This window comes from Dipodomys merriami, unplaced genomic scaffold (assembly GCF_024711535.1).
Source record: "Dipodomys merriami isolate MVZ:Mamm:240054 unplaced genomic scaffold, mDipMer1.0.p SCAF_142, whole genome shotgun sequence".
Classification (NCBI taxonomy): domain Eukaryota; kingdom Metazoa; phylum Chordata; class Mammalia; order Rodentia; family Heteromyidae; genus Dipodomys; species Dipodomys merriami.
In genome coordinates, this window is record NW_027202738.1 from 1812972 (window position 1) to 1827091 (window position 14120).

At 52.8% G+C, this 14120-nt stretch overlaps 1 protein-coding gene across 4 annotated transcripts; it reads right to left on the reverse strand.

The window, feature by feature from the left end:
• Positions 1 to 618: 618 nt before the first annotated feature.
• On the reverse strand, positions 619 to 12971 carry LOC138826370 (TRAF-type zinc finger domain-containing protein 1-like). Of its 4 annotated transcripts, none has more exons than XM_070021464.1 (12): positions 12901 to 12971; positions 10726 to 10790; positions 9968 to 10103; positions 9292 to 9345; positions 7678 to 8083; positions 6840 to 7046; positions 6279 to 6355; positions 3627 to 3857; positions 2771 to 2891; positions 1884 to 2223; positions 1569 to 1638; positions 619 to 1447 (listed from the first exon to the last, which is right to left on the reverse strand). In XM_070021464.1, exons 2-12 carry the CDS (start codon positions 10770 to 10772, stop codon positions 1394 to 1396), a joined length of 1743 nt encoding a protein of 580 aa, XP_069877565.1. In that variant the 5' UTR covers positions 10773 to 10790; positions 12901 to 12971; the 3' UTR covers positions 619 to 1393. The 4 variants fall into 4 exon arrangements, with proteins under 4 accessions (XP_069877565.1, XP_069877561.1, XP_069877562.1 ...); XM_070021460.1 differs by having other exon boundaries at positions 1569 to 1641; XM_070021461.1 differs by lacking the exon at positions 12901 to 12971 and adding an exon at positions 12150 to 12281 and having other exon boundaries at positions 1569 to 1641.
• Positions 12972 to 14120: the final 1149 nt, after the last annotated feature.

Here is a 14120-nt window from a genome sequence, read left to right on the forward strand (position 1 = left end):
CACCGCACTGGCCCTCCCTCTCCTCTCGCCCCTCCCCCCCCCCCCCCCACACACACACACACTAGCTTGTTGGAAGAACAAATGAGCTTCAAATGAGCTAGGGGGCTGAAAGGCTCTGCACAAACTGCAATGGGCAGAGTGGGCAGAGAAAGTCCCAGCAAGGAGCCACTATGAGAGCACGTGCAGGCTGCTTGGGTTTTGTTTGGAGCTGAAGTCCTGGCTGTCCTTGGCCTTCCAAGGGCTGCGACTACAGAGGTGTATTTCTGTGCCTGGCTCCAAATTGAGGCTTGCGAACAATCTGCCCTTCTCTGTTCAGTCAGAGCCCCCTCCCCGGCCCCCTGAGCTATCACTGGAGCTTCAGCAAGCCTCTCCTTGAAAAGCTGCCACACCAGGCGCTGTAGCTCACACCCATCTCCCCACGGGAGGCGGAGAGGCAGGATCATGGCAGGCACAAAGCCTGCCCAGGTCAAAACTGTTGAGCCGCAGGGTACAGGCACAGCTCAGGGGGCAGATCACCTGCAAGCCCCGGATGCCCACGGCAGGGCTGCCAGGTGACGGGGTACTGAAGAAACTGCCCGCCACCAGCTCCCCGAGTCTCCACGGAGCCGACAGCCTGGCTGAACTCCAAGTACAAACTTTATTTCTATTACAAGGAACAGATAATAATTATAATAGTAAAATAAAAAGAAGGGAAAGGGGCTCTAGCAGCGCTTTCCAAGCCTAGGCCTGGGGCCTCCGTCCTGACCACAGCAGGGCCCAGCCAGGACAGGCAGCCACCAGCTGCCCGAGGAGAGGGCAGTGAGGACCGGAAGCCACAGCAGCCACCCGAACAGGAGGCAGCGATGCCAAGTGCCACAGAAGCAGCTTAACACACAGCCCCCCGCGCACGCACCTACGCTCGACTCCCCTCGGGCCTCCTTCCTGACACCATGACTGGCCTACGAGCGAGCATCAGAGGCCAGAGGCTGGAGCTGGTCAGGAAGCACACAGGGAAGGTCCCAAAAGTCCCAAGCTTAAGAGCCCACAGGAAAAAAAAATCACTGGTGGCTGCCAGTTTCCTAAAACCCTCCCCTCCCCCTTCCCTCCACCAGGACTGCAAAGCACCAAGGAGCGGCGGCGGCAGTGTCAAAACACAAGAGCCTGGTGGGCAGAGCCATGAGAGGCAGTGGAGGCCGGACGTGCCTCCCGGCCTCCCTCCGCGGCCTCCCTCCCTCCCTCACACCCAGAGTCCTGCAGCACAAGCCCAAAGACACAAAATGGCCAGAACCTAGAAAAAGTAAAAAATCCACGAAGCCTCTCCTGCCTGAAGAGCCTGAGAGAAAGGCCTGCGGTGGCAAGTGCTGTGTGCATAGAAGGTGGGCGCGGGGCGCGGGGCTCAAGCCTCTGGATGTCATCACTCCTCCTCTTCCTCCTCAGCATCGCCAGCCCCCTGTGGCTTTGGCTTCGCCTGCACCAGAGCAACACGAAGGCAGGCTGAGCGGCGGGGGGAATGGGGCTGAAGCCCCCTCTCCAAAGGCCAAAGGAAGTCCTTCCCACAACCAGCCCCACCTCGCCTGCCACCCCGCTACCTTGGCGCCTCGGCTGCGGTAGTTGGCAGCGGCAGGGGCGGCCCGGGAGCTCCTGCTGCCTTCACTCCTGCTGCTGGAAGAAAAGGGAGAAACACCAGCTCCCGAGATGCCCCTGAGCAGAGTCCAACGGTGAAGGGACACCGAGAACCCAGCGGTGCCCAGAGCGGCCCTTCGCAGCAAATCAACAGGAAAGCTGGCGGACAGCGGAGGCAGCGTGTGCTCAGCACGCCAAGGCAGTGACCAGACCCGACCACGCTCCCCTGCGCTGTGCTCAAGTGCCAGCTCCAAGTACCACCCCTAGCTACCCGTGCTTACCTGGCTCCATAGCCCCCCGCAGGCCCACGGGGGAGGGAGGGCACCAGGTTTTCGGGGTAGAGATTTCGGATAGAGTGAATCACTGAGGGGTGGTCCGTGGCCATTGAGCTATTCTGTCCTCCCCAGCTCCGCCCCCGGAGCTCCTGGCCGTCTGCGTTGTTGAGCTTCAGCACTCGTGGAGGGCTGGGCTGGTACCCAGACCTGGGGCCTGGCGTTGATTTTAACAGTCGGTTGCAGGTCGCGGTCATATTATTCATGGGTCTGCTGGGAGGCAGAGGATAGGCGGAGCCTTTCGCAGGCCCCTGCTTGGTGTCCTCCATGTAACCAGAAGACAGGTCTCCTGGGAAGAGACAAGAGTCACAGCCTGAGAGCAAAGTCTACTCTTGCTATTAATGCTGGATTCCGGGCAGGAACTGAACTATTCTGAATAGAAAACAACGGGGCCCCTAAAGGATACCTGAACTCCGAACTCCAGGAGAAAATCAGGACGATCTACTCCACACACTAGTGAGTCTCCTAATGGTTCACAAAGTGTGTGTGCGAGCCTCATTTCTAATTGGTTCTACAGTGGTAAGTTTGAAAATAGTCCACTTTTCTAGCCATGAGTCTTGTGACTAACAGCAGTACTAACAGTGCATGCACAGGAGATGCACAGCTAATTCTAATGGGACTCAAGGCTACCCAGAGCCTTTATCCCAGCAATGCAGCCTCAGGGCGACAGCTCAGGAGAACAGGGGCACTCAACTGGCCCCAGTGGAGCTTCCCGGGAGACCCTTGGTGCCAGGTAACCCAAGATCCCCACAGCCCCCAGAAGGCAACAGAGGAGGGGCGGAGGGTACAGAGCCAGCGGCGGGCCAGGCCACGGCTGAGTGCAGCCGGGCGGGTACCCTGGTGCCTGCTGCGCCTCCGGAGCTGCTCTGGTGAGGCCTCCTGCCGCTGAGGATCCTGTCTCCGGAAGCCCTCCGTCCCGTGGCTGTGTGCCGTGGCTGGGCGCTGGTCACACTGGTCCTAAACAAGCAAAACCAAAACTAGTCATCCGAATTGAGAGGGCTGGGAGCAAAGGGGGCACAGCAGGTAGGGTGATCATGCACTGTGGAGGGAGGCTGACAGGCACTAAGCAGGTCCTGGAAGGAAGAAGCCCACGGTGGGGACAAGCAGCCATCCCACAGCATCAAAGGCACTGAGGGCACCGAGGAAGGGCTGGCCTCGGGGGCCCAGAGAAGCATGCCGTGCGTGCCGACAAGTGCAGCTCGCTTGATTGTCTCCAGTGGTGCATCCAATACCTAGATTTTTTTTTTTTTTTTTTTTTTTTTTTGGCCATTCCTGGGGGCTTGAACTCAGAGCCTGGAGACTGCTCAAGGCTAGCACTCTGCCCCTTGAGCCACAGCACCACTTCCGGCTTTTTCTGTGTAGGTGGTGCTGAGGAATCGAACCTAAGGCTCCATGCTTCCTGCATGCTAGGCAAGCACTCTACCACTGAGCCACCTTCCCAGCCCAATGCTTAGATTTCTTACAAAAGTGAAGTAAAGCTGGCACCTGTGGCTCAGGCAGGAAACCCGAAAGGCTCTGTGCCCACATAAATGCAGTCCTGGTTTGAGGTCCGTGGCCAGAAGGCAGGCCCTCAGATAGGTCCCAAAACAGGGCATGAATTTCTGAACAGGTGGAAATGCTAAAGTGCGGAAAGCTCAAATTCACTCACAGAGGTTCAACAGACAGACAGACAGACACTCCAGGAGCTTGTACCTGGTGATGGAACAGCACCTCTTCCTCTAGCTGCACCCCACAGAATTCACATGGGATAACGACGCCGCCTTCCACGGGAGACAGAGTGCTTAGGCCTGTCACAAAGCCTAACTGGTCATATGTCGCCTGCTGCAGAATGTTCTGGAAAAGATCGCCAGGATCCTCCACCCGGCTGGAAGAAGAGCTGTCAGGACCAAGTGAAGGTAAGGCACGTGATGGATTACAGCTTGTCTGTCATTAAAAAACAAACACCAGATTTTAAAAATCAGAGGTTAAAATCAAAGCATTTTACTACTACTTAATATTGAGGAGGGCTAAAAAAGGGTGAGGAGAACATAACTAGAATCTTTATTGGTTTACTTTATGGTGTTGGGTGGTTCTGGTTATTGAACCTATTGCTGTATACACAGTAAGTCCACTCTATCACTTGAACCATGCCTCTAGCCTTGTCTTTGGAACTTTATTTTGAAATAGGTAGGATCTCACTTCGACTCCGGCCAACCTTGAACTCTGTACCCACCTGCATTCATCTCCTGAGCACCATACCTAGCCGGATGATCTTGTATGTGTGGATGGCACTAGGACTAGAACCCAAAGCACATCCCTCATCTCCTAGACTGTTTTCCTATTTTGTTCATGTGATTGTTCTTTCTAAATTTACAAAGATCCAAGATACTACCAAACTAAGAGAAAGATGCAAATATTATATTTTTTTTTCCATCGGTCGTGGGCCTGAGCTCTGGGCCTGGGCGCTGTCCCTCAGCTCTTCAGCACAAGGCTAGCACTCTACCACTTGAGCCACAGCGCTACTTCCGGCTTTTTTTTCCTACTTATGTGGTGCTGAGGAATTGAACCCAGGGCCTTGAGCATGCAAGGCAAGCGCTCTACCACTGAGCCACCTTCCCAGCCTAGCCTTGCACTCTTGCTTGGCTTATTTGATCAAGGCTTGAACTCTACCACTTGAGCCACACCTCTACTTCCAGGTTTTTATGCTTAATTGGACAAAAAGAGTCTCAAGCTTTTTTTTTTTTTTTGGCCTTGGGCTAGTTTCAAACCTTAGCCCTCAAATCTCACCTCCTGAGTAGTTAGGATTGCAGGCGTGAGCCACTGGCACCCAACCTGGTTATTATTCCTATTAGTAAGTTTTCTTTTGCTGCTTCTAAATCAGTAAGTACATGTATTAAGTTGTATTATCCCATTCATGAAGGAAAGTCTGCTCCATTACCTAGAGCTAAATACCACAGCATTGAGCAATTTTGGAAATGCTGCATTAGGCCAAACAGTCAGAGTCGAGTGGACTCCCTTGTAAAACTAGCAGGATGGTGCAAGTCTGTAGTCCCAGTCCCACTCGGAAGGCTGAGGAAAGAGTTAAGAGCAGCCTCAGCCACCCAGCAAGACTGTTTCCTAGGTACTCAGAAGACTGCTATCTGAGAATCGAAGTTCAAAACCAGCCTGAGCAAGAAAGTCCACGAAGACTCTTATCTTCTTTTTAACAGATTTTTTTTTTTTTTTTTTTTTTTTGGTCCAGTTGTGGGGCATGAACTCTGGGCCTGGGCACTGTCCCTCAGCTCTTCAGCTCAAGGCTAGTGCCCCACCACTTGAGCCACAGCGCCACCTCCGGCTTTTTTCTTTTTGCTTATGTGGTGCTGAGGAATCGAACCCAGGGCCTCAGGTATGCAAGGCAAGCGCTCTACCACTGAGCCAACTTCCCAGCCCGACTCTTATCTTTTAAAAAAAAAAAAAAAACAAAACACCAAAAGCCAGGCACCGGTGGCTCACACCTGTAATCCTAGCTACTCGGGAGGCTGAGATCTGAGGGTCGCGGTTCAAAGCCAACCCCGGGCAGGAAAGTTTTGAAACTCTTATCTCCAATAAACTGCTAGAAAACCAGAAGTGGTGCTGTGGCTCAAGTGGTAGAGCATTTGCCTTGAGCTGAAGAGCACAAGGGCAGCGCCCAAACCCAGAGTTCAAGCCCCACGACCGACCGAAAAAAAACACCCAAAACAAAACACCAAAACAAAACACCAAAAAGCCGGGCGCTGGTGGTTCACACCTATAACTCTAGCTACTCAGGAGGCTGAGATCTGAGGATCACAGTTCAAAGCCAGCCAGGTCAGGAAAGACTGTGAGACTCCTATCTCCAATAAACCACCAGAAAACTGGAAGTGGCACTGTAGCTCAAGTGGTAGAGCACTTGCCTTGAGCTGAAGAGCACAGGGACAGTGCTCAGGCCAAGAGTTCAAGCCCCATGATGACCAACCAAAAACAAACAAACAAAAAAAAACACCAAAAAGTTGGAAGTGAAGGTGTAATTCAAGTGGCAGGATGCCAGACTTGAGCCAAAAAAAAAAAAAGCTAAGACCCAGTGCCCAGGCCTTGAGTTCTAGCCTCAGTACTAGCAAAAAAAATAAATAAAAATGGAAAGAATAAAAGAAAAAAGGAAAGAATCAGGAAAACTCAGAAGCTACCATGGAGGAACTTGGTTCAGAGGTGCAAACCTCCAAATCACCCAGAAGTGATCTCACAGGGCAACAGCCAGAATGAGCATGGTGTTTCTAGGAGGAAAAAAGGCCGACTTCCACAGCCACACATCAGCTGGGCACTGAGTGTGCGTATGACTTCACCAACTGCACAGTTCGGTTCTCAACACACCTGGTGGTCAATCAGCAGGTCTTCTGGGTAGAGCTCTTCACAAAATTCACAAGGCAGCATGGTCTCATCTGCTGCACCTAGGTAAGCTCACAGTTAGATGCAACAACAACAAAAACGGAATTGATTAAAAAGCAACAAAAGTGAGAACCTAGCCAGGCAAAGTGTCTCAATCCTAGCTACTTGGCAGTCAGAGATTGGGGGATGAAAATTGGAGACTCAAACTCAACCAATGGCCGAGTGCGGTGGCACAGGCCCAGTGGTGCATGCCTGCCATCCCCCGTGACACACGCATATACACACACATATACATATTTCAGGTTGGTACAGTAGCTAAAGCCCGATCCTGGCCGAGATCCACAAGATTGCAGTCCAGGCTAGCCTACGCAAAACAGCAAAACCCAAGCAAAAAACAAAAAGGGCTAAACACAAGGCCCAAGAGGGAGAGTGCCCGCCTAGCCAGGAAGCCTTGAATTAAATCCCAGCACCTACAAAAATGTGTGACAATGTTACACGTTGTATAATGTAACAAAAATTAGTCTAACGCAGAATGTTCACACCTACCTTTCCTATCAATCAAAGAACCGGGACCACTGTGCAGCTGCTCCGCCTCGCACACAGCCTGCCAGAAGTCCTGCTCCGCCATGCTGGAGGCCTGGCCTTCACTCTGCAGACTGAGGGCCAGCATGAAGTCCAGATTTGCGCTATCTTCACCACTCTTTGTGGGGGGCTGCTGGCTTCTGTTCCTTTCCTGTCTTTCTTGTTCTTCAACTGAACAAAAACAATCAGCACTCAAGATACGTTGGAGATATAGCCAGACCTCAAGTTTCCAAATCTACACGAGTCCATCAGCATCCTCTGAACCCTACGTGTGCCATCAGATTAAGATGCACTATTATTACAGTATTTTACTGATCTGCAACGCTGGAATGGGGGCATAGCTTGGGGATGGACAAGGTTGAGACCTGAGTTCACTCTCCAGTACTACAGAAATGGTACTGTTACCGAGCAATTGCGAGGGGTGGAACTCGGGTGGCATGCTTGCCTAACTCCAAGGACGTGGGTTCCCTCCCCAGCACAAGAAAAGTCACTCCGTTACTAAGCACCACTACTGGCCAGGCACTGGCCTAAACATTTTGCATGTTCTTCCTGTTGAGAACTGAGCTCATACATGGAAAGCACTCTGCAGAAACAAATATAAGGAGTATCAGCTACTTGCAGCAACAGCAGCATCAACCCTACAGAAATCTACCAAGGTTCTGACATTGCTATTCCACAGGAAAAGTAGGAACTCTACTCTCCTTAGCCTGGCAGACTTCTACTATCATAATCTACATGGCCTCATTTGCCCCAGGGATGGTGCTGCCATTCCCGGGGTACCCTAACCCCAAATGTAACTCACACAGATTATTCTGAATTGGAAAATGGGCTGGCACATTCCTTTGGCTTGAAGTCCTGCTGTGCACAGAGTCTGACTCAAGGCTTCTCAGGGGCCTCGAGGACAGCCGCACAGGTGGGTCCAGAGACTCGATCTGTCTGAGGAGCTGGGAAGCAATCCAGATTCTGTCTTGACCCCACGCCTCATCATACGCATTAGGAGACATAGCAGTGGTGTTCCTCTTTTCCACTTCCTCTCTGCCACAAACGACAGGGTGAGTCTTCAGGTCTTTCACGAGGACATTGCGTCCACAGCTGCCGCACGGCTCCGTCCGGGCCCCACAGTACTCTTCATGCTCCTTCAGTTTGAGAACAGCAAGTTCCAAATCGCAGTGCTGGCAGAGAGCAAGCCGCAGAGGGCAGTCGGTCTCCTGCAACACACGGCAATGAGCAGTTAACACACACTCTTAAGAGGCTGTGCCTTTAGGACAGAAAAGAAAACTCCCATCTTCTCTTTCAATCCCTAGCTTTCTTGGTCATCTAGTTTTCTAAGGGTTTGAAAACTACAGTTTCCTCTGTGTGTCTCCAGAGTTCTTCAAGAAACTCTTAGAAGGAATCTTCGAAGCTGCCCTGCCATCATGTAGTTTTGTTCATCGATAACTAAAAATCAGCCAAGGCAAGGTGCTGGTGCTCACGCCTGTAATCAATCCTAGCTACTCAGGAGGCTGAGATCTGAGGATCACAGTTCAAAGCCAGCAACAGCAGCAAAGTCTGTGAGACTCTGATTTTCAATGAACCACCAGAAAAGGGGAAATGCTGTGGCTCAAAGTGATGAGTGATGGCGTTAAGCAAAAAAACTCAAGAACAGGGGCTGGGAAGGTAGCTCAGTGGTAGAGCGCTTGCCTCGCATGCCTGAGGCCCTGGGTTCGATTCCTCAGCACCACATAAGCAGAAAAAGCTGGAAGGGGTGCTGTGGTTCCAGTGGTAGAGTGCTAGCCTTGAGCTGAAGAACTGAGAGACAACACCCAGGCCCAGAGTTCAGGCTCCATGACCAGCAAAAAAAAAAAAAAAAAAAAAGACTGTTAGCTTTCCCAAAGTATTTTCCTGAAAAATGTGAATGGGCCCCAGGTAAGGCTTCTCTAAAAGATATGAGAACAGTACATAAAATGAACTTGACATTGAGTCTGAACTCGACGTAAGTGTTTGATCTATCCAAAGGACATGGTGTAGAGTTCCTGGTGCCACACACTAGTACAAACTCCACTTGGACTCTGTTGCAACCATTCAGGTTACAAAGCCATGAGCTGTGGCTCAAGTGGTAGAGCGCTAGCCTTGAGCTGAAGAACTGAGGGACAGCGCCCAGGCCCAGAGTTCAGACCCCACGACCGGACCCAAAAATAAATAAATAAATAAATAAAACTCAAGGACAGTGCCCAGGCCCTGAGTTTAATCCCCACAACTGACAGGAAGGGAGGAATGGAGGGAGGGAGGGAGGGAGGGAGGGAGGGAGGGAGAGAGGGAGGGAAAAGAAAAGAAAAAAAATTATAATAAGTCTATCAAACTGTTTTTCCATGTGCTCTGAAATCTTAGTAAGAACAACCCATGTAAGTTCCTCCCTTCATAGTACATGACTACAAACCTCATGCTTCTTCAACTGCCTCTTCTCCAGCTTCTTGTTACATTTGCAGACCACCTAGGGTAAAAAGTCAGAATAAGCTAGCTGTAAAATGACAGTGTGGGCCGGTACCAGTGGCTCACGCCTGTCATCCTAGCTACTCAGGAGGCTGAGATCTGAGGATCTTGGGTCAAAGCCAGCCCGCAGGAAAGTCCATGAAACTCTAATCTCCAACAAACCACCAGAAAACCAGAAGTGGCGCTATAGCTAAAGTGGTAGAGTGCTCACCTTGAGCTGAAGAGCTGAGGGACGGTGTCCAGGCCCAGAGTTCAAGCCCCACAACCGACAAAAAAAAAAAAAGACAATGTGGCCGGCACTAGCTACTCAGGAGGTTGTGATCTGAGGATCATGGTTCCAGGCCAGGCAAGAAAGTCCATGGGACTCTTACCACCAATAAACTATTCAGAAAAGCCAGAAGTAGTGCTGTGGCTCAAGTGGTAAAGCACTAGCCTTGAGCACAAAGCAGCTCAGGGACAGTGCCCAGGCTGAGTTCAAGCCTCAGAACCAAGCAAAAAAAAGAAAAAAGCAATACAAAAAAAAGACAGTACGCTCTTCTCTTATTGCAAAATCACAAGTATAACACATTTAAGAACAACTGCAAGTAAAACACATCAACCCTGGGGGAACTGGTGTCTCTCACCTGACTGTGTTCTGTAGCCATGTGAATCTCCATTTCGGATTTGGGAAACGGTTCCTTGCAGATGGGACACACACCAATGTTCCTTTGACAGTGGATTTCATGGATGGTAAAGTTAAACACGGGTATTTCTTTTGAGCTACAGAAACAGACCAAAACAACAGACAGGCATTACTAATCGATCTGTGCCTTACCTTGAACAGTGCTATCATATGGAAATTTGTTCAATTACTGTTGTTGGGTTTTGTTTGTTTTTTTAGGGTTTGTTTCTGCTGGTATCAATGTTTAAACTCAGGGCTTTGCCGTAACTTGGCTTGCTTGCTCACAGCTGGTGCTCTACCATTTGAGCCAGGCCTTTTCTTGGCTGGTTATTTTCAAGATGGAATCTCTCAGGAAAGTAAAGAGTCTAGGGCCCAGGAATATAGAGTGATACAGTGCCTGCTAGCATGCCAAAGCCCTGGGTTCAATCCCAAGCAAGCCAAGGAAAGCAAATGAGGCTCCAGAACAGTCCATGCAACAGAGTCAGTCATTAAATGCAGGAAGCAGAGCCCCGCCTCCCAGCCCGGTCACGGCTGCTCACTCCACCCAAGCCAGCTGCCCTAGCAAATGACTAAAACAGGCAATTTTTCAAAATTGTTAAGCAGCTCTAGCTCTACTGACTTGTACAATACAGTATACAGTTGCAATTTTGACCTACCAAAAATAACAATTTGTTACAGAGGTTAGTTTATCCTCATTGAACATCAGGTTTCAATTCTTACCAGTTGTTACAAAGACGAGTATCCTGGTCATCGGGAAATTCCGCCATCTTTTACTCTTCTGAGAACTGCAAAGAAAGATGAACTTTCATTTCTGCTTTGGGGGTGACATGCAAAAAATAGTAAAAATACCACGCTGGAAGTGTGGCTCCATCTGGTTAAATGCCAGGTGCCAGAAAGTGAAGTGAACATGAACACCGGCCTACTGGGCACCAGTGACCCACGCCTGGGATCCTGGCTGCTCAGAGGCTGAGACTGAGGATCACAGTGTAAAGTCAGCCTGGAAGGAAAGCTGTGAGACTCTTACCTCCAATTAAACACCACAAAGCCAAGCCGGGCGCTGGTGGCTCACGCCTGTCATCCTAGCTACTCAGGAGGCTGAGATCTGAGGATCACGGTTCAAAGCCAGCCCGGGCAGGAGAGACCGTGAGACTCCTATCTCCAATAAACCACCAGAAAGCCGGAAGTGGCGCTGTAGCTCAAGTGGTAGAGCGCTCGCCTTGAGCTGAAGAGCTGAGGGACAGCGCCCAGGCCCAGAGTTCAAGCCCCACGACCGACAAAAAAAAAAAAAAAAACACCACAAAGCCAGAAGTGGAGCTGTAGCTCAAGCACTAGCACAAAAGCTCAGGAATAGTGCCCAGGCCCTGAGTTCAAGCCCCATGACTAACCAAAAAAAATAAACTTCTTTCTTTTTAAAGGGCAATGCAGAAAGCAAAGCGCTGTTACCTTCTCTACCAATATTTACTTCAAATTTTTCCTTTCCATGACACACACACAGAAAAAATAGAAGTCTGAACACTGAGCCCTAAGAAAGGCTCTGTAATAGTTTTGGCACGATCAAACCAGCTGCCCTGGCACTGAGAATGTTTACAAACTTGTAAAAATATATCGCTTCTGGCAAAAGAACAACTTGGTGACCAAGAAAAACGAAGAGGATGTATGAAGCGGATTCTCGTTGTTGAACCCTGGGCCTGGGCGCTGTCCCTTCCCCGGAGAGCGCTCCAGCCACAGCGCCACTTCCGGTTTTCTGGTGGCTTATTGGAGAAGAGTCTCGCGGCCTTTCCGGCCCGGGCTGGCTTTGAACCGCGATCCTCAGCTCTCAGCCTCCTGAGCAGGATTACAGGCCTGCACAGACTATTTAAAGAGAAAGCAGAGACAACTAGGGATGAGATGGCGGGAACTCGGAGGAGGGCGGCCAGGGAGGCGCTTCCCAGGAAGGGGCTTCTGAACGGAGCTGCACCGGGCGCCGGTCATCCCGCTACTCAGGAGGCTGAGGTCTGAGACCGCGGTTCAAAGCCAGCCCGGGCGGGAAAGGCCGGCGGCGGGGGCGGCGCCCAGGCCCGGCAAGAACAAAAACCGAAACCAAACCTAAGATGCGAAGCGCACAGAGCCGGTCGGGGGGGTCGGGCTCCCGGCAGGGCTCCGACCTGCGGGCCGCCGGGGGTGATCGGGTGCAGCGGCCCTCCGCGGGGCGCGCCGGGGAAGGGAGGAACGCGGGGGCCCGGCGGGCCCGGCTCGAGGTGCGAGTTCTGCCACCTGTGGGCTTTGGCCCTTGGGACGCTCCGCTGCCCCGCGCTCCCGAGGGTGGCGGGGAGCACGAGGGGGCCGAGGGGCTCCGGGCCTCCGCGGGCCCCGGGCGGCGCCGGGCCGGGTGCCCGGGTGCCCGGGGCGAGCGGCGGTTGGCCCGGCCGTTGGCGTCGCCGGGCGAGCGTTCGCGGCTGAACGCGGCTCCGACACCCTCCGGTCCCGAGCGCCCCGCGGGGAGGGACAGCCGCGGCCCCGGGCTAGAGGCGGCGCGCAGAGGCCGTGACCCTCGCGGCCGGCCAGCGGGGCTCGAACCCGGGCCCCGCGGCTCCGAGGCCGCGCCCGGCTCCCCGCGGGCCGCCCCCACCCCACGCCGGCCGGCGAGGCTCGGGCTCCCGGCCCAGGCCGGCGCCGAGCCCAGCTCCGCCCCGGGCGCGGCGGCCGGAGCTGCGGGGCGGCGGGGCGCGGCGGCTCCCCGGCTCCCCCGGGCCGCGACGAGCGCAGCGCCGCTCCGCCAGCGCCCGGCGCAGACCCCGCCGCCGCGCCCCGCCGCCGCCCGGGGCCGCGCCCCGCCCCTGCGGGCCAGACGCCTTCCGAAACGGAGGCCCCCGGGGCCTCCTGGGGTCCCCGGGCGCGAGTCGCCGCCAGGCTCACCCGGGACGAGAGCAGGAACGCGGCCGCGCCAGCCACCGCCGCCGATCCCTACGGCCGCCGAACAACGGCCCCCGGAGCTGCCTCCGCGCGGCGGGGCGTCGCGGAGGAGCGCTCCCATTGGCCAGGGCCGGCCCCCGATGAGGGCCCATTGGACAGTACTGCTGTCTCTCTCCGGGCCCCGCCTTCCGAGCCCTGATTGGTTCATCGAAGCTCCAAGGGAGCGTGTCCCTGAGAGCCCCAACCCCTCGCACATCTGGACGGAGCGCCTGATTAGCAACTGCCCCCCCCCACACAATATTTGCATGAATAATATTGTGCAAACATTACGAATGAGCCTAATATATTAAGATAATTAATTGCGTTCTGTCATAGGCCATAAATATGTATTTGTCACTCTTGTTGTGACTCTAATGCCCTGTGCGAGACTTCTGACCATATAAGAGCACTCGGCTTTATGCAGTGCACGGACCAAGGCCCTGAGACACAGGTACAAGTGCTAGCTTCTCCGCTTGGGGCTGAGTGGCAGACCTGTCTCCTGGGAACAACTGTCCTCCTCGCGTGGGTGACTCAGAGGTTCCTTTGAATTAAAGAATTTACCAGGAGGATTGGCAGCATGGTCGGGAGAGCTAGGAATAAAGAAGAAATAAGGATGATCTCAATCCCTAGGGATACCTTATTTTAACTGACCTATATGCAGACTTTTTTTTTTTTAAGTTTGGGAGTTGGAGCACAGTGATGGAGTATTTGCTTAGCATTCCAAGGGCCCCGGTTTTATGACAGGGGAAGGGCAGTTCACCTAAACACACAAGAACACAAAAACTAAAGGCAGTTCACCTAAACACACAAGAACACAAAAACTTTTTTCTTACTGAAAAAAGGTAAACAAAGCCCAGCACCCAAGGCTCTCACTACTCAACTTGAAACCAGCCAGGGCAGGACAGTCCTTGAGACTTCCAATTAAGGAGCAAAATGCCAGAGGCAGAGACAGGGCCCTAGAAATCGAGGACCAGCCATCTTTCTGGCTAGCCTGAGGCTCTGAGGTCAAGCTCTTGAGCAACCCCCAACTGCTTTGACCCCTCATCTGCACAAATGCATCCTATGAACTGAATTGCCAGTGTCTTGGGCTCTAAGGGGGTGTGTGTGTGTGGAATTTTCATAAAGCCCCTGGGAGATGTTTCAGGCCCTTTCCGATTCAGCCAAACTCAAGGCTTAGGTAGGTT

Bases quoted from the DNA above. Each gene is read 5' to 3' on its own strand.
- LOC138826370 (XM_070021460.1), bottom strand. From the start codon at position 10,772: ATGGCGGAATTTCCCGATGACCAGGATACTCGTCTTTGTAACAACTG. The intron at 9,346-9,967 runs GTGAGAGACACC...TTTTTACCCTAG, and splicing joins TGGCTACAGAACACAGTCAG to GTGGTCTGCAAATGTAACAA. The intron at 6,356-6,839 runs GTAGGTGTGAAC...GAGCTTACCTAG, and splicing joins TTCTTTGATTGATAGGAAAG to GTGCAGCAGATGAGACCATG.